At 39.5% G+C, this 27,623-nt stretch overlaps 2 protein-coding genes across 4 annotated transcripts in view; one reads left to right on the top strand and one right to left on the bottom strand.

Annotated features, from left to right (window-relative positions):
- The window catches only part of mettl24 (methyltransferase like 24), a 39,383-nt gene extending 29,500 nt beyond the window's left edge, over positions 1-9,883 (top strand). For 2 of the 3 annotated variants that reach the window (XM_026194322.2, XM_026194324.2), the window contains 2 exons: positions 3,074-3,299; positions 8,673-9,178. In XM_026194322.2, the coding sequence (XP_026050107.1) occupies positions 3,074-3,299; positions 8,673-9,017 (571 nt within the window). In that variant the 3' untranslated portion in view covers positions 9,018-9,178. Of the gene's footprint in view, positions 1-3,073; positions 3,300-8,672 lie in introns of all 3 variants that reach the window. The other variant, XM_026194323.2, reaches the window with a different exon arrangement.
- A 24-nt stretch (positions 9,884-9,907) lies between these two features.
- cdc40 (cell division cycle 40 homolog (S. cerevisiae)) lies at positions 9,908-27,304 on the bottom strand. The gene is made up of 15 exons (XM_026194321.2): positions 27,085-27,304; positions 26,584-26,670; positions 25,494-25,623; positions 25,317-25,403; positions 25,055-25,194; positions 24,599-24,695; positions 22,500-22,639; positions 21,508-21,582; positions 21,274-21,319; positions 19,654-19,755; positions 18,401-18,516; positions 17,245-17,378; positions 14,684-14,760; positions 11,040-11,184; positions 9,908-10,481 (listed from the first exon to the last, which is right to left on the bottom strand). Exons 1-15 carry the CDS (start codon positions 27,274-27,276, stop codon positions 10,304-10,306), a joined length of 1,746 nt encoding a protein of 581 aa, XP_026050106.2. The 5' UTR covers positions 27,277-27,304; the 3' UTR covers positions 9,908-10,303.
- Positions 27,305-27,623: the final 319 nt, after the last annotated feature.

The raw sequence follows: 27,623 nt of genomic DNA, 5'->3' as shown, positions 1-27,623 counted from the left end.
AAGATGTTTACTTCTGATTAAGAGGATTTCTGCTGTAAAGTTGGGCATTTAAACATTAGTCAAGTGACCACTGGACAAACTGTAAGTTTTGGGTTTTTACTGTTTTTAATGACATCAGCGATCAGTAATCCATTAGTGTGACAGTGAGCCTGAAACCATAACCATAACCTTGAAATTGAAGCAGCAACAGCAGTGTTAATTTAATTATTTACACCTGTCATTTTCCTGCGAGATGCTGAAAAGTTTGTCGTTAAAATTTGTCGTTGACTACACCTCCACATTTTCTATTTCGCAGGTAAAACTTTGGAGGGGCAACATTCAAGTTCACAGATAATATTGAAAATGTTTGCTCAGATCATACTGTCTCATTTTTAGTCAACATTCAAGGAGACAGAACTGTGAAGTCATGTTGGATTTGCACATGAAGGGCAGAAAAGATTTCTGCTCTATGAAACTGGTCTAAACTTGACAAGTTACCTGTAGAATGAATGACACAACTTTAGAGCATCAACACAGGCTAATGGACATGAGGGTGAAAAAAACCCCAACAAACAAACAAAAAAACCTTTTCACATTTAAAGGACATGTTTATTCATGTCCTTTGGAGACAAATATTGTCATAAAATTGGGTTTTGTTCCTTAACTCTGAGTTTTTCTATTAGTATTTGGACTGCAATGGGTTTTATTCCTCTTATTGCTTTATTTCTAGTCCATTAGGATTCCTGTGTTTATGGTGTTTTGTAGTTTTACTATTTTCATGTCGTTATCTTCTTGATTATATTTTCAGTTTGGCCTTTAGGTTTCCTAGTAACTCTAAATTGACTGGTATAGAGCCCCTTTCTTCTCTACGTGGACCCTCAAAGAAACAATACACATCTTGTTTCTTTGCCTAAGTGAAATCAATATAACAATCAGACCCTGATGAATATGTCACAAGTAACTCGGGGTTCAGTATCTTGTCCGAAGATAGTGGAGCCAGGGGTCGAACTGCTATACCTGTGCCTGAGGCAAAGCCACGCCAGTGGTTATGGTTTTCTGCCACCAATTCCCTTGTATCTTGTCCAAGTGTGAAATTTAAAGTGAGAGACAGACAGTGACAGAGGCCAGAATGAGAAAAAACTGGCACAAACTGGGACAGTTTCTCGACCCACCAAGGGTTTGTTAATCAGCCCCAGACTTCACCACACCCAGACAGGCTGCTGACATAATGGGTCAGGTGGATTCATAGCTCTTTATTACATTTACAATCCTCTGGGAGTTTGTGACCAAGAATCTAAACAATCACAGATCTTCATATTTGGTTACATCAACAGCAGTCTCCTTACAGCCTCTATAAAGAATGTGTATGAAGTAAATTTCTTTCTAGAACACCCACATTTATGTAGCCATTCATCCATTATGTTACCCCTCCTGCTCTCATGAGAGACCTAGTAGAGACCCTCCTTTATGAACATTGTTATTCTGAAGGGCATGTGATGCACTGTGACTCCCCCCTTTTGCTCCTGCCGCCTCATGAGTCATCCCCGATCCCCGTAGTTTCGCTGCACTGATTCTCAGCCGCTCACCAAAACCTCACCAGAGAATGAAAAACTCTCAATGAAATATTTAGTGCTTTAAAAAGAGACATCTAGTTGCATCTCAATCCCTCACATATGCTCATTTCTCATCTTCCCACCAGCGTGATGCATTTGGGGACCCGGTGCCTCATCTGTAAAAGACGCGTACTGTGAAATCTACTCCCTTTGTCACGATTACAGAATACAGCCGCCGCGCAAACAAGACACAGGGGAATGCAGATGCAGAGACAGTGACAGGAAGAAAAGGAGAAAATTGTGGAATTAGAGAAGGGAGGGGTGGAATAAACAGTGAACAGCAGTGAGAGAGGTTAGTGAAAAAGTGCGGGGAGAAGGGAGAGAAGGCATGAAAGAGACAGAGACACGAGGGAACGTGTCTGTCTGCTTAGATTTACACATTTTAAAATAGAGAAGCAGGCCACTTGTAGGAAAAGAGATGTGGAGAGCAAAGGAGAGAAACATGAAACAAAGGAGACATAAGAGAGAAACACAAGCGTCAAGTATCTCCTGGCTAAAATCTTTATTCCCTTCGTTTGAATTATTGATTCTTTTCTGGCTCGGAGGCCAAGTAAGATCACAGTGACGCCGTGGTGTTATCTTGTCTGTATCCTTTTATCAGTTTTACTCGCTCTGTTGCATTTGACACGTGTAACGACCGGCTAAGGTGTTGTTTCATGTCACAAAACCGATCTTTGGGTCTTTGATCAAATGTTTTCGCTTTAGTGGCGCCTCAGAGCACATTTTTAAAGTTTTAGATCACTGGAATACAACAGAAGGGCTTCATCCTGCGTTGTTCCCCATATGGAAAAGAAATAGTAAAAACATATATGATTTACTCATGAAAGTGGCCACTTTCTCATTACTTTCATATATTTTTTTAGTAAGTATATAAAACATACAAGTTTCATTATATAATTTTTCAAGGGATCTTATATGTGTTTTCACTCCTGTATGCTTTTCATACAAGTTTCATACAAGACAGATAAAAACTTTATAAGATTTATATATATCTTTTCCATATGGGTCTCATAAGCACTTGGCCCTATCAAATGATGGAGCAACAATAAAGACGATGGTTTTATAGTAGGCGACCAATTTCTAATGAAATCCAACCCTGCATGAAATAAACACGCATTGAAGTTATACAGCTGCATTCATGCAAACATCCCTCTCTAACGATGGCTATTTTTAGAAAGTTTTTAATACCTGTGTTTTCCTACCTGACTGTCTGTACCTGTACCACACTTTGACTTCCTTAAAAATGTGCACAAGGGGTGAGATTGTATGAAATTCAATAGCTAGTTGCCATATAACTTTGTCAAAATATCATAATTTGGGCCACTCGTACCACTTAGTCTTCATGTGTCCCATGAAGAATCTCTTCATCTCGTCATTGGAACATTTCACACAAATGAAGTCAAGACGATGAAATATGCATTCCTGTAAATGGAGCTGACTCTCACATATTCGCCCTGTCTGTATTTTTGTGTGTTTTCTAGGTTAGGAGTGGATGACCGGTCCCTGGAAAGTTCTCTCGCCCAATCAGGCTGTGAAGTTCACTGTTTTGATCCCAGCCTTAAGCAGCCTCACCTGCAACAAGCTGAAATGTGGCTCCATCGTCTTTCTGTAGATTGGAGGGATCCCAGCCCGGCCGTTGTTGCCCAGCGTCAGTATGCCAGCACGAAGAAACTAGCCACCATACTTAATGACTTTGGACACAGAGAGGTAAGAGATAGAGAATAGGCCACTGAGGCTCTAGATAGGCATGCTCATGGCATGCACAGCAAGACTGGGGTCTTCCTGAGTGGAGTTTGCATGTTCTCCCAGTGTTGGCATGGGTTCTCTCCAGTTTCCTCCCAAAGGGGGCACATACAACCAGTGTAATAATCTAACACCAACAACAACAACAAAAATAACATGCTAGGCTACTCTGCTAGCCAAATTAGCCAAAGATCTAACTAAAAAAAGAACTAACATGATGATAGTGGAAGTCATTCAACTGCCTGCCCTCCACAGTTAAGGCTAGGCTAGCCGCGTTTAGTTATTTAGCATTTTATTTAATGGTGGTTGTCTGCTCCGCTCACCTCTAACTTGCTTTTCTCCTCTTTCTTTTTTCTTTTCTTTCCTTTTTTTCTCTGTGGTTTTTCAGTTTGTTTAAACAGAATCATGCATACATAAGTGAGTGGAGTCAGGTGGAGCCCACTTAGGGAGGTCAGGTCAATCCTAGTGACATTTCATACTGCAAGCTTGTCAGCTCTCAGTGGTCCCACAGCGGTCTAGGTCCCCTAACAGTTGCCTGCCCATGACCCTGAATTTGGATAAGCAGAATAAAATGGATAAATGGTTGTAGATTCTGCCTTAAACCTGATGAAGGTGTTCCTTTATCAACGTCGGCATTATTCATGCATAGCAAGCAAGGGCAGGTTTGCTCCTGCGCGCCTCAACATAAAACAGCTCATTATGATTAATTCCTCTGTCTGTCTTAAACTCCAGGTGAATATCTTCACGTATATGTGACTTTTTTTCTTGTAAATATGACTGTGCTGGATGTATTACCTCCCCAAAACTCCTCAGGGTTTGTGTTTCACCTCATCAGATAGGGATCTGCATTCACGTTCAATCATAAACACACGCACCAAGCCCAGTCATAGCATGCATGCTAATAAACACAGTTATAGAGCCAACAAGCATGCCTGAATAGGAAGGCTAAATGGTAATTCAAGGTCAAGGAAGCCATGCTTCTCTAAAGAGGTAATTAAATCATGACTTAAAGGCATCAAGGCTCTCTTCTTGTAATATATCCACTTCACCGGGTAACTTTAATAGTTACGGTTACAGAACACTGATTAAAGACAGAGCATTCAGTTTGGTACATAAATGCCTTGATACCATTAAGGATCCAATATGTAATTTTTTGTTTGTTTGCTTGTTTTTTAAAAGCCATTATTGTCACTTCCCTCAGCCACCTTTTCTGATTATCCTCCTTTTTCCTGTTAGAGGAGTCATAGATATGAGTGATTCCACAGTATTGTGTTTCACACATTTGCCTAACATGTGCGGTATTCTCGGTTTGAGTTCAGGAAGAGGTACAAATACCTCAGAGCCAAATCTGTGGCAACTGCTCATAAGTAAGGGAGCAGCTGAAAGAAGCCTACAGGCACCTGCTAACAGTGCAAATGGCTGTGTTGTGCCACTAATTCTGCACATACACACACACACAAAACAGGAATATAACCAATTTCTACCTTGGTTCAAGGAATGTGTGTCATAGCTGTAAGTCAGCATGAACTAAAAATATGAAACGGGGTTCAGCATGCAGCTTCCAGCAAAACACAGCTGAATCAGGTACTTCTCAGCTTGCGGACAACAAACTTTCAAAGGACAGGAAGGACTAAAGTGCACTCGTTAATAAAACTGCCAGTGAAGACACAGTGAAGTTGAAACATTTGTGCAGCTGAAGGCTCTTTTGCTGAAAAATGTGAAAGTTCCCAGCAGAAATTGTTCTGTACGTGTAGTGTTGCTGGAAGTATAGCTGCTCTGCAGTACTAGCTTTTACAGTACAGCGAGCTTTATGATGCTGCACAATAAGCCAAATCCTTTTCCCTGAGACTCTGTGGTCACATATGGGTTTAGTGTAAACGGTCATGTTCGCTGATGTGTCCCCCACAGGGACATAACAAGAATCAGTTCAGGGTGCGGCGACCCTGTTTCATGTTATCCCTTTCGCCTTTCACATATGGTTTGGTCCTGCTGATATTATGAGTGGATTATATATATATATATATGTTGCATTTTCTGAACAAATGTGGTGTTTTACTGGCAACAGATTATGATATATTTATGAAATCTGAACAACAGTGGGCATCTGGATAGCTTGGAGACGTGACAAAAGCAGGTGTAAACGCAGATGTGTTCTAGCTGACGTAAACACCCATGATGCATTTAAATCCAACTGTTAAAGGGTGTGGGTGGCTTTTAATTATTGTGAACACAATTTGATAGTCAAGTTCCTGCTTATTTGTTTTCTTTGAATTTCACTGGTGTATGAAAAAACCAAAGAAAACCAAACTGATTCATGAAATTTGGGCTCCCACTCCACCCTCAGGATAAAGTGTGTGTTTTACACAGAGGTTATCCTTTTTTCTGTTTTTTTTTTTTCTTGGGGTGAGCTTTGCAGAGCATCTGTATCACCCTCCAGGGCAAAATCTTTTTTTTTTGCATCACTACTGTTAACACTCTAAAGTTTATTCCACTAACCCTCTCTCCTATAATAAAGTGAACATTTCAGTTAATATATATTGATTGCTAGCTGGGCTTATCATTGTTTTTTGTTTTAAATAGACTAAATTTAAATTAGACTAAAGCAGAATCCCTGGCGAAGAAACCAGGTGCTTTGCTTTAACTGATTTAAGCTGAGCGGTTTGCAAAGATATGAAGATGTCGGTGTGTGACGAGATATGAACAAATAAGGGCTGGCGTGTTTACAGTATGTGTGGGTGGGTTTGTACACCATGCTGCGTTATAGATAACACACCTCACCTGTTTTAAATGCAGAGCCACACATGCATTCTTGTAATGAGGTTTTAATGTGAGTACACAGTGTGCAGGAGGAGCAAGCAGCAAACAGCAGGAGAACTGTTTCTTCTCCAATCCTCGGCGACAGGAAAGGCAGCAATCAAGAGACGGGAGTCGCTCTGAAAGGTCAAAATATGCATTTGTGCGGCACTTCTTATCTCCGTTAGTTAAAAAAGAAACACACACACACACACACACACAGATGACTCATTCACACAGCTCTAGTGACCAGCTGACACAGCGCACACACTGTCACGGCGGGTGCAAATGTCAGTAGCAGGAAGTCACATCTCATTTAGCGAAAAAGAGCTGCACATTGGACAATCGATCATGACAGTAATTGCGTAACACTGCCCAGAGATGCTACCATACGGGATTTAATTAGCCTAAGCAGAAAAACTTACATCTAACAATCTTTGGACTAAGAATGTGCTTTTTGTGCCTAAACGATGCACTGAAATAATTAGAGAAAAAAATGTTACACTCACGCATTTTTGCTTGCTTTTTAAACGGTTGCAGAAATAGCCCAAAGAGAGGTTAATGCAGCTGTTGAAGTGTTTTCACCAACCTTTTAGATTCTAGTAAAATTAATATTTGGAAGTATGATCTGCTCTTTGGTGGCATAGTCACCAATAAAGGCACACATTCCTAGTAATAATGTCAGGATTTGTGTCCTGTTTGGCTGGTCAGTTGAGGTATTCTGTGTGCAATAAAAAGAAAAAATAAAGTCTGGGTAATAGCTAGGATTTATCTCAAATAAATACATTTCCATTTAATTAACAAGCCCGAATGTAAACTCCCATTTTGCTGTTCTGCTCTCAAATCAGCAAACTTGTTTGTTTACACAGACTCAGACAACTTTTTATCAAAAGCCTCTCTAAAATGAAAATGTGTTCCAATGCCTAATGCTGAGATTGCTGTACAGAAGTAATCACATACATTATGACTCACTGGAAGCAGAGGAACTCATTGCTCATTGGCTAAAACCGTTTACAGCAGTCTCACATTAATATCTCTGTTAGGGAGGGCAGGAATTTCACAGCGTGCAAAGTCATTTGACATAAAATTGTCTATGGAAGCTATCCACCGGGGCTGATCAGCTTCATTATTGCAGAGTCAATTTTTCTTTGTGTTTTGTGTGTGTTTCAAATCTAATCCTGAGTTCTAAATGAATTTTAATAAGACAGCCACTGAAATGCATGCTTTTTGATTTGCTGGCACAGTTTAAAATTCAAATGAAGCTTAAAAGATAAAAGTTAACATTGTTAAATATAATAAAATATAAAATACAAACAGATCGGGATTGCTCGTGGTGATATGGCCATAAGCGTACTATCGTGAGTGAATTCACAGATGTACATAATGGTTGTCTGTCACCCCCATGACCTCCTTTTTTTGAACCTGACTGCATTTCTTTGCTTAGTTTAAATGTTGTCCCTGTGCTAGTGTGGCTTTTCTCCAGATACTCTGGCTTCCTCCCACAGTCTGAAAATGTGCATGTTGGGTTAACTGGATTGACATAATGTGAGTGTGAATGTTTATCTGCCTCTCTGTGTTGGACCTGTGCTAGACTGTTGACCAGTTCAGTGAGTACACTCCATTTAGAAGACATGAAAATAAAAATGCTCGCTTGTCTGCAGTTAAACATGAAGCCAAAGGAAATCAGAATATTTGAACAGAAATAACCCCCATGCTCCACCCATAGACATGGATATGGGACCACAAAGGCAAAAAGGCCATTTCTGGGAAGTCCACGGAAGAGAAAAATGACGACAGATAGAGTGAAGCTGTGTGATCATCTATAATCCTTACAACACAACACAATGTACACACACATAAGCAGATAGAAATTACATTAGCATTAGTTTTCAGCGATGTCTCATCATTTTCCATCATGTGATTTTTGTCCAATCAAAAAAAACGTTTCTGCTTGTGGGAGTGAGGGACAATGGTGGGGAGGACAGAGGACGATATTTTGCCACAGTTGTTTTTGAATCCTGTTCAGTTACACTAATGACCACCCGACACTTAGTTTAGCTCAAGAAATGTTATCAGCCTATTTGTTTAGTTTTTTTTTTGTAGGAAAGACTATTTAATGCACTAATCCCTGATATTTTCTTTGGTTAATGTATTATTGACTATGGCTACATGATGGACTTCCTGAGAAAATTATGAGATACTGGTGAGCCTGAAAGACTCTGCTATACTAGACCTGAGAGGAAACCAAGTGTCCTGAGGATATGCATTAAACTTTGAGCATGCATGAATGTCCTTACATGAATATGACCTAAGGGTGCTATTAACATTCATCTTCTGAAAATTTCCTCCCTGCTCTATCACAGCAAGTCTTGTCAGGCTGCTCTTTCACTCAATCCATCATCAAGATCCCCGGCGCAGAACAAAATCAAGCTTCACTTTTCATCTTTTAATAGCTTTTGCATGTAAGAACTCCATGCAGCTTGGTGTCATTTATTACCTAAACAAGATGCATTTAAATCGGAAGTTTTTCTGGTTGTGTTTCAGGTGGATGTACTGAAGGCAGACATGGAGAGTGCAGAATGGAAGATTTTGGAAAATTTGATCCTCGAAAGAGTTCTGGATTCAGTGGGACAGCTGCTGCTGGAGCTTCACCTGCACTGGGCAGGCTTTGAGGTGGGTGGCGATGAGCCATCTGTGGTGCGGTACTGGTACAGCCTGCTGAAGGAGCTTGAGCGCTCCGGCTTCCACCTCTTCCACATCCACAGCGATCCTGCTAAACCTCACATTTTTCTACAGAAGAATGTGCTTAATGCCAGCAGTGCTTACACCTTGAGCTGGGTGAATACTCAGTGGAGGCCTTTAGGGAAACCAGATAGAACTCAAAAATAACTTTTTACCGTCGCTGATAACTGGAAATCTGAATGTGTAACATGGACTTTCTGGGGCACAGCTCTCTTCAAATACACTGCTCTTATCTGGCCCGACCTTTGAAAAAAAAAAAAAAAAAGTAAAAATCTCTGCTCCTACTTATCCTCCCGCTCATCCTCTGCTGGCCTGCGATGACCTAAGCCAAGTAAAGGAGCAGCATAATTACCTCCAGAGGCTCTGTGTTCTACCTCATAGTGGCTGTATTATTGGCTGCAGGAAAGTCACAGTCAAAATCATCAAGGTCCAATCTAAGCCTGGCCCAAAGCCAGGCAGTCCTACCTGATAGTAGACAGCAGAAGTCCATAGACTACGCAGCTCACGAGCTAAATTATGAATTCAAGGAAGCGGATACAGCGTTACAGGGTCACCGACAGTGAGTGAATATTTTAAGGAGGCGGGAAAGAGACGGGATCTGCTCCTGAAGAAGTAGTTTCCATGCATCACCACAGCATGACAATGTGAAAAAATGGGACTGTACACTTGTACAGAGTTTGCTTGTTGGCTATTTAAACGTGGATATTTGTGCAAGTAAGAGAAAAAAAACTGTAATTCCAGTTTCTGGAATTATAATAGAATAAACCCCCCCCCCCAAAAAAACTTCACACATAAGAATTTTACACCATCAGTTCCCTTCCTCGTGTTCAGCTGGCGTTTGTCTGTTCAGCACCGCAACACTGCCAACAATCAGGAAAAGTAACACTTTAAAATAACAACATTGTTCAGTTATTGAAATTTACCAAACCTTTTGATGATGAACCGAATTTCTCCTCATGATTTTGATTTTAAAGAATAAACACTTTGGGGGGGTTTTTTCCCCCCCAAAGGAAGGAGTGCTTCATTTTTTGAAAAGGTAGACTTTAGGTTGTTTATTTCCACAAAGAGATGGCCATACAGCTGAAAACAAAGAATATATTTTATCAAGAATATGAAAGGTATACTACCAGAACATTGGAAAATACAGTAACAAAAAAAAGAAACATTAAGAATAACAAGGTACCCCCTGTAATACTTCTTCTGCAGTAGAACCAATACTTTGAAAGTTCTTGTTTGTACAGATATTACATGACTAAGTATTTTGATCCTACACAGGGTAAAAAACAAATACACCTGTACAATCAGACTGGATGCCAGTCTTTTGGCTTCGACTCAAAAACAGTTCCAGACCATGAGACAATTGGCCTCCTCCTTTTTATTGAACCAGTCAGGTCATGTCCATTATTTCCAGAAACCCGTCCTCAGGGACAGATCTAATCCCAGAGTTTTATCTGTCCATCCCAGCCACAGGTGATGACCTTGGAGGTTTCATGTGGATGCCACAGGGCGCTGATGCACACCTTGTCATGAGCCTTGATCCTGTGATAAAGCTTGGTGGTTTTCCAGTCCCAGATGTTCAGCTTTCCATCTGCATCTCCTGACACCACATAACTGGTAGAAAGAAACGCGTTTCATAATTAGCACATGGTTATAAAAATAAAGAAATAACTTCTATCTTCACTTCAGCAGCCAAAAGGTGGGAGTTGGAATTTTTGGTATTTAATCTAGGCAGGGGTTGCAATGTTGCCATGGATACTGAAAGGAAGTGAGGGCACCTGCTCACAGTCGTGGGTGGTGGGTGAGAAGAGGGACAAAAAGGGGTCTTAATGGGCGTTTTGTGTAAAAATAGGAAGATGTCCTGTGAGCTCTCCTAGCGATGGCTGTATGTTTTTTTTTCACCAAGAGTGCTTCATTACCTGGATGCATTTTAAAGCTCAGGATGAGAAACAGCTTACAGAATACAAGCAAAGATATCTCAATATACTGATCATCTGCACAATGGTGCATTTGGACTCAGTTTTTAATTCACCCATTACACTAATAGCAAATTTTTATTCATAAGTACTGTTTAGTATTTACTAGTGGAATATTCTAAAGCTTTAAGCATCTCTACTTTGTGGTTTCTGTCAGAATAAAACTGCCCTTCAGAGTGACATTGTGAAGGCTTACCTCATGTCTGGGGAGAAGTCCACTTGGCATGCATAGCCAGCTACCATGTGACCCTTGAAGACTTTCTTTTTGTTTAGTCTGAAGCGGTTTTGGGCTCCAAAGATCAAAATCTGGTTGTCCATGGACTGACAGGCGAGCCATTTACCTTAAAAAACAAAACAATAAACCATTGGCCAACTATGCTGCAAAGCACTTGTGCCCTTGATAACACAATACACATTTCTTGCAAAAAAAAAATCAAAGAGAAAACAAAAGCATTTTTGGTTGTTCACATTGAAATTTCAAGGTAATGTTTGAATTCAAATTCAAACGCATATAAACTTTAAAAGTTGTCCCCAAACCTTTTAAATGTATTATTTGCATGATTCTGTACAGCCAAGTGTTTAACAAGCAGACCCTCAGATCTTCAGTGCGGTATTTTGATGACACTGCTAGCATGCGCCTAAACCTGACAGTGCAAAAACTGTGATCTGGAGGGACATTAACTAACAGCAGCTACACAGTAAATGGTAGAAACTGCCTCATGGCCAAAATTCTTCAAAACAGCAAAACTGGAAATTTGGATTGAAGTGGACAGCCCTTTGAAAAGGGCATGAACTCATCATTCTGCCATCAGTGAATTGGAAAGATTGAGGCAATTTAGGGAAAAAAAATAAAACGAGGTTTTGCATCAGTGGCTGCTCAGCAGAGATCTGCTTTAGAGAGCATTTCAGCCCCTGACAATCCAACAGTTTCAACATCACTGCACGATGGTGAGAGGCAGTGCTTTAGTGTCAAAGCATTATACAATTCTCCGCACTTTTTAAAAGTGTACATGAGGAAATTACTAATTCGATCTGAGAAAGAAATGTAGTTCTGATATGTGTGTCCTCTTTTTACACCACTTCCAGAAAACTTGTCAGCAAATGTCAAATAGAATAAGTGCAGGAGAATGAAAACAACTTGACCAATTTCAGCAGCGCACTGGAGCCCTGTCTGCTTAGTCAACATGAAAAAGAGATGGGGAAGAGCCGGGGGGGGGGGGGGGTTGTATATATGGTGCCAAGTGGGGCTGGGCGCCATTTAGGCTTGAGAGAAAACTGAATGGTCTCCCACTGAGAGCTCATTCATTATTCACATGCTAAAGATAAACAAACCACGCTGGAACAAATACGAATATTGCCCAAAGGAAGAAGGCAAGTACGAAGAGAACAGGAGGAGAGAAAAAATTTAAAACTGGGGGGGGGGGGGGGGAATGTAGAAAGGAAAAGAACAAATGAGGACAAAAAAAGGTTTTTGTAGGTTGCCTACAGAGATATTACATAAATTACAATGGAGATGTTTCCATGGATACAAAATGGTAGTGTAATATACTTGGGTGGGGGGCAGATTCTCCTCTGCTAGGTTCTGCTCCATGTGTGGGGAAGAGCTTTACAGACAGAACACACGCATTCAAGCAGACACACAGGGTGAAACTGGGAGCAGTGGAGAGAAGCAGCTCAACCAAGGACAGTCCTGGAAACTAATGACTACCAGCCAAAGTTAATCCTGTACTAACAGGCCAGCTTCAACAAGCTATGCTTCATCTGTTAAATTTTGTGATCATGCGTCTACATCCCTACAACAAGCCCAGGCATGAGGGCTAGAGCACATGTTTATGCTCATATGTTTTGGTTATGTCCCAAATTATCCAATTGCTCATGTCCAATACATAAGAAGTTTTCTAAATTTATTGGAAAATAATAGTTCATTGTTACCCCAAATGCAGCCTTTTGTGGCAGGAAGGTTCATCTTCACAAATGGAAGGACAGAGTATTAGTGACATCAGATACTTTTTACAACTTGGGGAGGGGAAAAAGATGCACTGCTTAAAAAAAGGATCTATTAAATGGTTTTCTGTCTTTGGTGTCAAATATAGAAGCAAAAGATCTGTGATGAATAAGTGGCTTTTAAAATTCATTTTCTTTTCTTTTGTGTGATCTGACTGTTATGCTTTTTTTCTTTTATCCTGTGATCAGAGCACATTTTTGGTTATATGTGATCACTTTTATATTATAAAAACAAATAAATGCCTTGATCAAGAAAAAAAAAATCACAGTGGAAAATATTACTTTGGCTACTTTTGTGGTAATACTTGATCCATGTTGTATCTCCTATTACACTATGCTGCTGGCACCATGTAGTAATAGATTTACTAAATTCTTTCATCAATGGCTGTAGCTCATATCGAAAAAACAAAGATGAAAAATGCCCTTTATTTAGTTTGCACTACAAACGCTACTGCCTGCAATCACAGATAAAATGTTACAATTAAAAAAAAATCCTGAGTAATTTTCAGAAAAATTCTCTTATGAAGTGAGACCACAGCAATAACATTACAAATTTTCTTGATATAATTGTGATTTAATTTTGAGGCTTTTATTGCCCACTCCTATTATGTAATCTAAAATTTGTTAACTGGGTCTAATCAACATAACATTTCCTGGCTGCAGCTTATTTACAGTACAGGTAAGAGTACCATAACCTCGGTAATTGGTAAGAATATGAATGGATATATGGATCTCACAGAGTGATACTGCTCTGAAATCTGGCAGCACTGCATGAAGGCATGGTAAAGGTACTTTACACAAAAAGAAATGTAAAATTCAGCAATTACAAAAAAATTACAGGCTTATAACAGAGTCCTACAACCCTGACCTAAATCTCTACTATCAAAGAAGTAAAAGCTTTGCTCGTGTGGAGAAAGACATCAACAATCAACAATCACATTTTTGCTCCCCATCAGTTTGGAAGGGTTATAAGGCCAAATTGATTTGAAGTCCATAATTCCACAATGAAAAAGTGGAAAACATTACAGTGCCATTAGAAAGAGGGACTGAACAAGTGTGGCTTGCTTGGAAGGGCTGCCCGAAGAAAGACTTGTCTCTAAAATAAACATGGCAGCTGCACTGAGTCCTATGTGTACAAAAGGCCAGCCAGTCGGCAGAACTCACGAACGGAGCCACATCTGCTGAGTAAGATATCAGCATACTGCTGCCGTTTAGCCAATGAGCGGTGAGGCAACCCATTCTCGTGACCTCCTCCATTACACTATGAAAACCCTCTTTTTTACACGACGGTATGCTAACTGACAGTATACAGTCATACAGCTGTTCATCTTAAAAATAAATAGCATTGGGTGCCAGTGTAGCTCACTGATGGAGCAGTCAACAGGTCCTAGGTTTGAGTCCGACCCATGGCCCTGTGTGTCTTCTCTTGTTCCCTCGCCCCACTTCCCTGTCTAATCTTACTGCTCCAGTGTCCAAAAGGCAAAATTGCTCAAATATTAAACATTTGTTTTGACATCAAATGTACACAGTTTAAGTCACTCAAGTGTCCAAATATTTCTGTTATCCAACAGTTAATGCATTATCTGTGACGATTAAACAGCCAGAGCTAAACACAGAACTGGAAACGCAGACAGCTGACATGTATTGATAGAAAATCTGGATCTCGTGGCAAGCAGAAATCTCCACGTACAACAAACTTACTACACTGAGAATATCTGTTTTTCCCACCTTGCCTGAGCGATGGCAAATCTCAGAAGGTGTGACTCTACTTCAGTGTGGTAATGCAGGTTTTACTCCCTGTGTTTATGAGTGTTTGGCCATGATTAGTCTACTTACCATTGGGGGAGAGAGTCACAGCTGGCATGGAGTGCATACTGGGCTCAGCAATGTACTTAAAGTCCACAGGGATGTCCCTGAAAAAGGCACAAAACACTGTGAGTACACTTGAAGACGGGTTAAACAGTGGATGAGAACAACGTGAGAAGGCCCTTAGCAATAACAGCTCTATGGGAAAACATCGACAGAGCTGTTGTTTGTTTGACATTGAAGGTGCTTATGCCAGCTCAAAACTGCTTATTTACTAGAGAGAGAAGAGCTGTGGTGGAGGTAAAGAAGGAAAAAAAAACAGGCTGTATCACCATTAGTGCTACAGTAAATAAATAAATCTTGTAAATAATGTGAAAGATGCTTTTGATGCTGCACCAGCCACCAATTATTTATGAAACCCTCCTTTGCTCCTTCACCCGGCCTCGCTGTTCTTTTATGCTCTGCTATGTCTCTCTGCTTTGGGAGAAACAGCAAACTTGGCTATTTGATCTTAACTTGTCTGAAGAAGATCATTCAAATGTACAGTGCATGTATGTGTGTCTGTCAGGATGACAGCGTGCCAATTTGCTGAGACTTGCTGTAAAATAAAGCAAAGTCCTAAACTCAACTTGCCATCAGCTTTACTAAAACCACGTCCTTGTTTCTTTCTGTGACGAGTGACAGCTGGGGCTGCACGACCGTCACACGGTCAGAGATTAAGGAGCTTCTGTGTTTGTTCAAGCCAGAATCTGCAGTCAAGCCAAACTAAACTCCATAACTAAGAACCCACACTTTGTTTTTAGACACACTACTTCAGTGGGTCTGAAATTAAGATTTCTATAATATAATTTATCTCATTATATGTGCTAATTTGAAACGAAGGATGGTTTCACAAAACAAGCACTGACAGATTTAATTCATTTATTCATTTGTTTCCTTTTCAAATTATTCTAAGAACATTCCGATTTGGGAGTTTTATTAAGCTGAGATAAATCGATCGCTTCTAAAAAAGCAGGCTTTTTAAGAAATCAAGTTCTGGGGAGGTTTAGCAGTTCTTTGACCATCCTGAGTGATTCCTACAATATGCTTCCACAGTCTCCACCACTTATCTCCCGCTATCCTTTTCCTTCTCATTTTATTATCATTCCAAGTGTCCCCGTGGGCTTCATCGCTCTCTACATGATGTCTTTATGATCAAGAGTTAATTCCCCTTGTTTTGTGCAGTTTGGTACATTTCGAATCAATTGTAATCCTCCTGGAAAGCATTCACAGACTCTCCTGATGACAAACCTATGCTATAGATAAAGTAGTCAATCCTGGGAACACTATGTGTGAGAACGTGGACAGAATTTAAATTGCGTGTAGGCGTTTTCACTATGACGTGAATGGCTTGTGGATTTGCTGCCTCGCAGTCTATTCTGCGTGCTCTCAACATGCCCCTCTCTGCTAGACGCCGCTTCTATTCTTGCAACATGAGACTATTCTTGTAAATTCAGCCTAATGCAGCTCTCACAGGGAGAGTGGGGCAGGGGGACTAGAGCCAGGTGGTATCCATGGGAAAAAGCGGGACCGTCAAGTCACTTTTTGGCCTGACATACCACTTGCCCGCTTACTCCCACGCTGCACTAAAAAAAAGCTCATGGGAGCCCGAAGTTTGCCCAAAGCAGACTCTTAGGATTTAATTCTTTAGCTTGTTGTTGTTGTTGTTGTGTTTATCTTTAATTCTGTCTTTCACATTGACTTAAAGTGTGCAAAAAACTTTTTAAAGCAGATAATCCATCTCACAAGCTCATGAGGAAGTTTTGACAATTAAACCAAACTAAATACAAATGGCTGCCCTTGATACAAAACCTCCCCTTGAAGCATTCCATGGAAAGCTCTGTTTATCTGGTGGTTTTTAAATATTTATTATCTATAAACAGCAAATAGCTGAGTTTGTTTACCATGACAGGGCACCCCAGACAGTGTACAAGCCCTTCCCGGTGGTCTTTTGGTTGTCCAAACAATTATAAACAGCAGGATATGGACATTTTTAATTTTGTTATTAAAATTCATGTTCGCGTTTTCTTTCACCATCCCCAAAAGTGGGATTTAAACCTTCCAGTCATCCCAACACATACACATTACAAATCATTTCATTCACATCGTTTTAGTTAGTTACACTCGTATATAAAAGGAATCTCGTAAAACACTATAATCTGTATCCTGCTCATCACAGAAGAACAATAATATATAAAAGCACTTGATGTGCCCAAGGTGCATCTTAACAAGCCTATAACAAAGTTAAAAAAATACAATCCAGAGCTAATACTTGCACAGCTCAAAATTACACTGAATACCCAGCTGTCTGTAACTCCTGATTGTTTCGTTTTTTAATTATAGTCCACACTGGTTCACTTCCTTCTTGCTTTACATTCATATTGTTGATTGATTTCTCCAAGCCAATATCAGCTACAGCCTTCTGTTATTAAACGCAGAGCATTAGGGAGGAGGATTACATGACTTGCTTGGAAGAACGGCAGCAACAACTACAGCGGCACTCTCAAGTTTCAACTATGGCATAAGCAGTTCAGGCTGCACTCGGCACTTACCACTCCCAAACTCGAAGACTCTTGTCGTCTGATGTGCTGACAAACCGACGGTTCTCGTCAACAAAGGTGATGGTGTTGACGGCGCCCAGGTGACGATCGTACTCCTGAACCACCTCGCCTGTCCTGATGTCCCACTTTTAGAGACACAAAGAGGCACAGACAGCACAGCAGACAGAAGGGAGGTAAACAAATGTATCCCATGAGTCGAAAAGTGGAGTACTAAAATGAATTCACAATCCCTCCAACACTTGTTCCACTGCGCCTTGCTATATTCGCATGGAGTGATGATTACCAAAATAAATACAGCTCGTCTCAATCGCACTGCAAAAACAGAGAATATGGCTCACTGTGGGAGACTCCCTATGAGAGCAGCTATAAACTGTACCGATGTTATGAACCTTTTAAATTGCCTTAATGTAATCACAGCGATTAGCAATCAAACAGACTTTAGTCCTAAAAATTAATATTTTGAGAGAAAACAGCATGTACAAATTAAAATATAAAAGGCAACCACACAGAAACCCCTCCAGGGACAGCAAACAAATAAATAAATAAAATGAAGCTCGTCTGTTCGGATGGCTTTCACACCAAATTCCATTTTTTCCCCACCCTTGGGGTGAACAGCCATCTGTTCTCATAACCCGAAAAGGGGACCTGCATGATTTAACGCTAACCCTGATTATTGTGCCAGATTGTGACTGACAATTACAACTCAACATTTTTTCCCCTATTAGCTAATCTCCCAGAATTAAAATGTCTTTCTAGAGATTTCCAAACATCCATTGCTCTGAAATGTCGAAAATAAAAACTATATCACACTTGAGCTGTCCTTTCAGCATGTTGAGAGGTTCGCATGACTCGTTCTAAAAACGTGATAGTGCATTTATAGATTTCCTACTTTTATCACATATTGTTCTCTTTCCTTCGCCTCTTGTTTACCCTAATGCTTCTTGTGATTAATGAGTTGCTCTAGTCCTGTCAGCCACTGAACCTCTTACAACTCCCACACAACTACACACACTAGCGCTGGAGGATGAGACAGGAGTATATTTCACGGTCCTGCGGGCACAGGGAGTAAACAGAGAAATTCATGTGTGCAACCTGCTTGGCCAACATGATCGACTTTTCTTGCGGTGGAAGAAATGGTCAGCTTTACCTGAACAATCTTCTTATCTGACATGCCAGCCACAAGAAGGTTCTGTTTGTCCTCATCTGGGTTGAACTTCACACAGTATGGTACCTTCCTGTTGGTGAAGTGGGAGATACACTGGCCTGTGGTGGGAAGCAAATTGAAAGTCAGAGCTCCAGAATAATCCACAGTGGCTCCCTCACAAAGGCACACTGAAGTTGCTTTAAAATTTAAGGACACACTCTACAACTTTCAATGCTGTATGCTCCATATCCCTGCAGGTGGTGACAACTCAGCTGTAACACACAAAAATTTCCTAGTGTTCATTCGGTAAAGGTGAATCATCACAGGGATGATGCTCCAACTACTGCTACAACCAAGGAAACAGGAAATTGAAATGACTGAAAACACTGAGAGGCACTTGTATGCTAAAATAGCACGCTTTTTATATTACTGCTATAATATAGGAAGAAACAATCCCCAGAAAAACAAAACACAACAACTAGTTGTGTGAAAAAAGTAAGCAATGCTTTTCATTTGACAAATCTAACTCAAGCAAATCAACTTTTAGGAGAAGTATTTGGATGATGTGTCCTCCACTGATATCAACAAGTGGGGGATTTAATGCTTTTCTGCCCTCTGCTGGAGCGGCACTCTTGAGCTGAAAGGGGTAAAAATGTGACAGATGAGCCAAGTGGGTTCTTTTTTAAAGGGAAACCATGGGCCCAACTTCTAGAGGGAGCACAGACTGACACAGATCGAGCAGATCAACTAAAATTTGGTTTTACTAGCAGACTTCACCTCCACAATAAAGGTGTGTTAGACATCATGTCATTCATCCTAATTGATCTATTATGTTAACCGGGTATAACCATTTTTAAATCAGTTAACCTGTAAATTATTTTTTTTGCATCCGATATAAATTACTGAAAGAAAAAAGAAATCCAAATCCTGGATTACAGTATTGGTAGTTTTGCTTAAAAAAAATTAAATGATTAATTATTAAAATCTCTGTTGATTAATTGGTTTTAGCGTTAGTGATAAAATTCATGTGATCTTGGACTGAAAACAAGTTTATATTACTAAAAAGTTCGTGCAGAGAAAATATTTATCATCTAGGAATATATATGGTTAATTAAATCATTCATCTTCAAGATAATCATTTATATATTTCTCTATTTAATTATTTCTTTGAAGTTTTATTGATTTGGTCACTTTAAGATTTAAAAAGGAGCCGTACGCCTACATAAAGAACGTATTGCTGTCAGTGGCCCACGTACCTGTCTCAGAGTCCCACAGTTTAATGTAGCGGTCATATGCAGCGCTGAGGAACTGGGTCCCGGTGTTGTTGAAACAAATGTCTCGCACTGCTTTGCTGTGACCTAACACAGACACAGACCACACATATATTACAGACAAATAAATACATCCTCTAAAATTCATTTTCCTGCATTCCCCAATCTTGTTACCAAGAATCCCCCAGCTGTCCTCCTTTGAAAGCAAAATCATTTGAGAAATATGAAATTTGGTTAAGGGGAATAAAAGATGCTGAATAAAGGAATTAAAAAAGGGAGATGAATAAAGGAAGATGAAGTGGAATCTGGGAAAATGGAGGAAACGGAATCTTAAAATGAGCCTGTAAAACAGGGTGGTGAAAAAAGACACACCTTCTTATTGTCTCCTAATATCAGTCTATGTATTTCTACGAACATTATTGCTAAGGATTGTCTTATTGCATTGGAGTCACACTGGGTTAAATATGTACACTTGGGTTTTAAGGGGTATTTATTATTTTCTTCTTTTTTTTGGGTTGTATGGAAGCCCCAAACGCAATTTCATTGTTCTTGACAATGACAATAAATAAATAAATACTAAATACTAAAGTAATCCTTTGGGTTTTCCCCCTCATACAGTAGAGGTGATGAGAGGTCCCTGTGGGCCTCATGCAAGCAAAGGCTTACCACATTGAAAAAGTCTTTAAGCAGGGCTGTACTCTTTTTACAGCATTAACGGAGCCCACTGAGGCCACACAGACTGCAATTAAAACTACGGAAACAGGCGCACACAACCAAGCAAGTGCTGATCACTGCTTAGTTTGGTAGACATTACAAACAACATCACCTTATAAACAGCTATGTGCAAATTCCTCTAGAAAATTAAAAAAAACACAAAAAACCCCAGAAATATTTCTTTAAGCTGTTGGAGAAAATATGAATATCAATATCAGTCTGAGGGTTCTGTCCACAAGGCATAGCCAATAACTCTAACACACATCATATTTAGCTCTGCTGTTTCTCCTACTCACTACTTTCTAAGCTAGTCAATCTCTGTCAGTTTATTCACTCCTAAACTGTGTTCTCTCCTTCTGTATCTTCTCGTGTCTTGTGCCCTCCCTTGCCCCTCATTCCCCCCGGCCTCTGAGCTGCTGAATTATGCATATTCAGTGAAGGAGCTGACAAGCAGAACCACAGCTGCAAACAATCTCTATTCTGACAGCGTGCCATCTCTGGAAAGAGTGTAAGAGAGTCCTGCATGCATTAGCCTAACCTGCCCCCAGACTCCAAATACGCATATATCTGTATATTAAAAAAATAAATAAAAAATCCCAAATCCCCCCGCGCTCTGTCAGCGGTCAGCAGACATGTCATTAGTCCTCCAGTAATGCTGAGCTCACAATGTGTCACTGCTTTGTATTTCCCAAAAGGCTGAGCGCACTTCATACCTTGACCATATTTTAATGTCAGCATCTTTGCTGATGATCCATTATTATTTATAAAAGGATTTACTTGAATAAACGACACAATTCAATTTTATACAGCGAATTATTAACCGACACCAACACTTATCATGTACCACATCATTATGATAGATGATGTAGGATGAGCATTTTGCACACTTACCAATAAAAGTCCGAAGACACCTCCTTTCACCATACACCTCCCACAGCTGTGAAGACGACAGCACAGTTACAAAAGAGAAAAAAACTGATTTATACTTTGTCGTATTTAAAATACGGGGTAACAGGCTACTTTATTGCTACAGAGATTATTACACAATCATAAAGATCACATCTTAGATAAATGTGTATACACCCCCACCCCCCTTTTCTCCAGAAACCTTATTAGCTTATTTACCTTGATCTTGCAGTCCATGGAGCAGGAGAGCAGCAGATGACCAGAGTTTGGAAACAATCGGATTGCACTGACACCCTAGAACATACACGGGATGAGAAATTTATATTTAACCAAGACTCTTTATTTTGAGTATCCCAGTCACTGTTACAGCTTATGGCTGATTTACAGTAAAAGCAAGCTGTTTTGTAAATTTTGATATTGTGCTTATCTGTTTTCTGGGGGTCTTTTTCTGTTTTGTTTGGGGTTTTTTTTACTCTTGGCTGAAGCACAGAAAAATATTCTAGCAGAAGGAAAATGCTGCAATGTATATCATATAAATGTGACTTGAAATCACAAAGCCATGGCCAGGCTATTGCTATTCAAAGATTTTTAAGTTGGACACACCGGCCAAAACAATAATGCATGCAGGACAGCATGTGTGCAGACTCTTTATTATCATCTTAATTCTGTAATAGTTATCGAAAATATCCATGATTTTCTGCAACATACCAAAGTTTCAAAGTGTCACAAAACTTTGGTGACACCACATGAGCCACTCTCCAACTATTATCTCAACATCAGCACTTCCACACACTTATCCTTTTCAAATTTCTTTGTATTCAAATTAGACTCTGAAGTCTGTAACTTTCTGCACAAAGCAGAAAGGAGCCAATTTAAAACTTGAGTGATTTCCTCTCCCTGAAGCGCACTGGCAGATCAGACACTTGAATCACATCTTTCTTGGAATAACCCAGTGTTTGCCTTTATATGTGAATTATAAAGACATGGCTTTGAATCAAACAAAATAATCTCAGATATGTCGGTGCGAAGCAGCTGGTATATGCCCGTGTTATCACCGTGTTCAGAAATACCTACAAGGTTTTATGGATTTTCTCAGACATTTTACAAGGATTGGATAATGAAATATGTATACACAAATGCCCATGTTTCACTGCTCTCAAAATCATTAAAACAAATACTTTTAGAACTTTTTTCCCCCGCCTCAAACTGACCTTGGTGTGTCCAGACCAGACATGAATCTGTTTCTTTGGCAGGTAACATTTGTCTGGAGCATCCGCAGAACGCAGATTGATGCCCACATCCTGTGGGACATGAAGGTACGACCTGCCCTGGTAATCATACATGTCTTTAACTGTGGGAGAGAACAAAAGAAACAGACAAAATGTGATGTAAAAGAATCCTGCAGTATTTGGATCTATGCCGGACAAAGGAACTACCTGACATATTAAGTACTTGAGAACAGAAATGAGTAAACTTTGTGAAATATCTTTACGACCTGTTCCCAAAAAGGTTGATACTGTTCATCTGGACGTAGCGTTTTCAGTGGGAGAAACGTTTCGTCACTCATCCAAGCGACTTCTTCAGTCTCAGCTGACTTCAGGTTTCCCCAGTCTTATAAACAGTACATTTGCACAATGACTGAAACTAGCACCACTGAGGCAACAATGGGCTGTGAGGTCAGTTCCTTGATCATTAATATGCAAATTGTCATGACCATTGATCAACAACCACTGATCAAAGCTCATTGATCATTGATCAAAGACCGCTGATCAATGGCCATGAATACTATTCACAGAGAGTTGGGGAATGGCTGCAATCACAGCATTGTAAGATGGCGAAAGATGTACCCTTAGGCGCCCTCCTCGATTCAGAGATGGTCTTTCCGTTTTCACGTAAATGGCCTCCTTGACTCCGCGCTCAAACCAGCGTTCCTCCCAGTTCCTCCCTGGCAATTCTCCCAACATTTCACAGCGTACACTACATTACTCTGTTTATGTTGGGGGACCCGATCCTTTGGGCGGACCAATTTTTTATCAAAGCGCGGTGTGGGGTTTAAAAGCCACAAAGATGCGGTGTTTAGAAAAAATACCTCTCAACTGTTCTGATAGTCCTGACATATAAGGACTCACAGAAACTTTGAGACGTTATGGGTGACTGAGTTGGTCCTACAGACAAATGGTCTTAAAGGTACACCCTTCAGTAAACCATACAGACTTGGTGTAGATTTCCGTGGGTAAAGCCTGTGGTATGAGGTCCAGTCAGTGGACTCGTTTCAGTCATTGTGCAAATGTACTGTTTATAAGGTTGGGGAAACCTGCAGTCAGCTGAGACTGAAGAAATCACTTGGATGTAGGGCTGTGCGATATGACCAAAATCTCATATCCCGATATAAGACATCTATCGTCCCAATAACGATATAAATCACAAAAATTTAACATTTTCTGTAAATTCTGTGAATCTCGAGCAGCTCGTCTTGCGTGAAGCGTTTCCAGCTGCGCGTCCTGTAGCTGGAGTCGAGTGTTTTAACCGATGCATGAAACAATGCATTTTTAGACATAAGTTGTAAAGGCCGCCGTTTTCTTTGTGAGTATTTATTACACGGCGTGCTGCGGGGAAAAGCCTGTTCTAATGTTTGAGTCTAAGGTTTATCTTTTAGCACCTGGCGGCTCTTTTTTGCTTCTCATCCGTAAACACTCTGCATACTCTTTCACGTGATTCAGTTTATTTTGAAAAGTCTCAACAGGATCTTGAGCTTTATTGTGAAAGGTTTATGTGGAAGATAAACAAGCGGACACACGATGGTTTTACCGTCATTATTGCTAACGACAACACATAAAAACAGGCGCTTGTCCGTCCATAGTGTGGTTATATTAAATATAAGAGAAAGAGAGAAAGAAGAAATTAATATAGCCACTACAGTGACCATCAAAATGATGAAAAAATATTGCCGTAAACAGTTTATTTTGTGACACCACGAAACAAACAATAGTGTAAAATGAAACGATAGACGTTTTTATATCGTCATCCGATCTATATCGTTATATCGAACAGCCCTACTTGGACGAGTGCCGAAATGTTTCTCCCACTGAAAACGCTACGTCCAGATGAACAGAATCAACTATTTGGAATTTACTTACCTGGATGATTGAGCATGCATCAAGACATTTATGACCTGTTGTTTCTGTATGCTGTTTATAACAGCACAAAATATAATTTCAAAAATAAATAAATAAATAGGCTCGTTTAGGCTACATTTTCAATCATGTCTCTAATTGCCACAGCCGATCAAAATTAACAAAAAAGTCAGTACCATGGAGAATAGTCTTCTCTTCTGAAGGAGCATCATCCTCATTCCTTCCCTTCTTCTGCCTCTTGGCTGTAATTTCATCCAGCTCCTTCTGCTCATCCTGTACAATAACAATAATCACAACCAGGGGATTACTTCACACTTACTGCCTTTTATATAATTATGAAAACAAATACAGCGAACTGAAATGGATTTCATCTAAGATGTAAAAAGGAAATGTGAGTAATAATCAGCATTTGGCCAGTTGTGCATGTCATCTATTAAAGTCTAGTACACAACTACATAACTTAAACAAAATATGTTCCATTGCATCACCTGCATTATGGAAGATTAAAAAAATTTGTCTTTAGAGGACGTTAACTGCATTATGGCAAAATATATGAATATAAATAAAGTATTTAAAAAATGCCTTTCAGGATAACAAATAGATTAATCACACGGAGAAGCAGTCAAAATTACCTCTGTTGGTTTGGCCACATCTTTCTCATCTGCATATTTTGCCCATGGTCCAAGGTAATTGTCAATTTCTCCTGCATCTCCACCTTTGACCTTTTTCCTCTTCTGTGACTTCTTCAGACCGCTCTCAAACACAGTCAGACCTGTAGGAGAAGCCATATGGTACTAGAATCACAAACTTCCCCTAAACTAAATAACTGAAAAGCTTTTTGAACATATCAGTAGATCTTAACACTCAAACATATTGAATATAAATAATATTTACCTTTATGTTTCTCAGCCTCTTCCACTGCACCAATGTAGGTATTAGAGGATGACTCGTGTGTATCAACAGATGGATCTAAAGCATAACCTTTAAGCAAAGAAGGGAGAATTGTAAAGTCATTAAAATTTAAACAGCATCAATACACTGCATCATCCAAACCCAAATCACTAGGCTTACCATATGAGGAGAAAGTCCTCCTTTGCTGTTCAAACATAAAATCATTGACGTGAGCAGGTTCTGCATAGCCAGATAACATGTTCCTGGGGGCAGCCATCTGCTGGCTTTTAAAAGGGTTCATTGGGCCAAACTATGAAGAAAAAAAATATAAAATCATTAGCAATGCTACAGATAAACTTCTGTGGATCCTCATAAAAAACTAATTTATTTTTTCACAAGCCCTCTCATACATGTAGATCTTAAAAAAACAAAAAAAACCCCACAACATCAATAACAACTGATACAGTGATCAATGTACCAGCAGTTAGACTGATAGGCTGCAGGAGCAATTAAGAGCAATTACCGTAAGCAGCCTTAAGTATCTGTTTTACAAAAAAAAAAAATCAATGAATAACATAAAATACTCAGGTTAGGGACACTGCAGTGGTATGACAACAATCATGAATAATTTAACATTAATAACCATTAACAGCAATAAATACTCTGATTCATAAACTTAAAAATCACTCCCATCTGGTCACAATTTGAAACAAAATAACCATAAGAAGGTAAACAATAATTTACTTGTTTACCTTCTTATATGATTTTATTCTGATACTGACAAATTCTGGCAAATCTTCTGCAAAACCTACCCTAAAAAAAGTAAGTACACATTCATGTTACTAGTTTGGGTTGCAGTGCAACTGAAATGTTGCAGGGGGTCTTGAAACAGGCAGGAATCGGACAAAAATCTTGCATTGAAGTGATTCTGCACATAAGATGGTCAAGGCTTTCAGCAAACTATTTTTTTTAAAGTTATTTCTGACAATAATACAATACATTCTAAGGGCAAGGCTAATTTACCTTTTCCATATTAGAATATTATGTCAGTTGATGAAATGTCTTTTAAGGATGAATAATTGAAATAACTTTCTAATTTCTCTGTCATGTTGCTCATATATGTATCACCTTTATCGTTTAGTGCCATTTAAAAATAATTAAATATATGTATTTCACACAACTGCATAACAAAGTGATCAAATGCCACTCATGTTATATTATCAGTTAACTAACTATATGTGTAACCCAGCTCACAAATATTCAGACTTACCTCGGGTGCAAACATGGTTTCATATGTTGGGTTATAAGTGACTTCTTTCAGAGCAGGGTCCAGGTGTATGCCCGTCTCAACAGCCTCCTAAAATCGGGATTCGAACAATGAGCAAACGAGCTTCTTGATAAAGGAGACATGCTCTAGGTTGGTAATTCGCATGTTTTGTTTTACACAAGCACACGTTAACTAGTACAGTGTAAGATACATGTAGTTGGACCTTAAGTTACACAGAGCTCAATCAGTGTGTATTTTTTTTAGAATTAGCTCAGGAGTAATTCCGCAAAGATTACAACACACTTTGCGGAATCTTTCCCGCTTAGTACTACTAGAACAAATCTGTAATTTTAGAGAATAAATAACTTCTAATTACAACACCACCTTTCCACAGTAATTTGAATAACCTTTATTATTATCAGCATAACAAGTAAGTAAGCCAGAGTTACTCCCAATAATCTAATTATAAAGTGAGGTTAACGTTAGCTGCTTAGCTTAGCTTACCTTGACAGCGACCTCAGGGGCGGAATTTAAAACAGCCAGAGACATACTGCTCTCTGACTGCAACGGTTTAAGGTGAGCCGTAGCGTCCGTATCGCCTGGGTTCACTTTTTCAACACTTGTATTAGATTCAGACTCATTTTCTGAATCGGAATCACTGCCGTATGAAACGAGGGAAGCTATGGCGGCAGACATCTTGGATGTTGTGAATGTGGCGGAAGCAGAAGGGCGGTACTTCCGTTATAGAAATGAAGAAAGAATTTATAGATAATTTATTATTCTCTAGGATTGAGAATTTAAAGAACTATAGCATTGAATCTTATACGTATGACCGGAATTATTAACTTAAAATTATTAATTCATTACATTCATTAAATATAAATGTATTAATTTATATATTTTGAAGACATTCATAAAACAGATATTTCAGTTGGCTAGAATATTACTCATTTAAATATTACTTTGCTAGAATTAGAATTATTACAATTAACACTTTTAGGCAAAACTACCAAAATTATGGCGGCAGTTTGTAAAATGAGACG

The sequence above is a fragment of the Astatotilapia calliptera genome, chromosome 15 (genome assembly GCF_964374335.1).
Source record: "Astatotilapia calliptera chromosome 15, fAstCal68.1, whole genome shotgun sequence".
In the NCBI taxonomy this organism is placed as follows: domain Eukaryota; kingdom Metazoa; phylum Chordata; class Actinopteri; order Cichliformes; family Cichlidae; genus Astatotilapia; species Astatotilapia calliptera.
The sequence above is the reverse complement of the archived record's forward strand: the minus strand, read 5'-3'. Positions and strand labels throughout refer to the sequence as shown.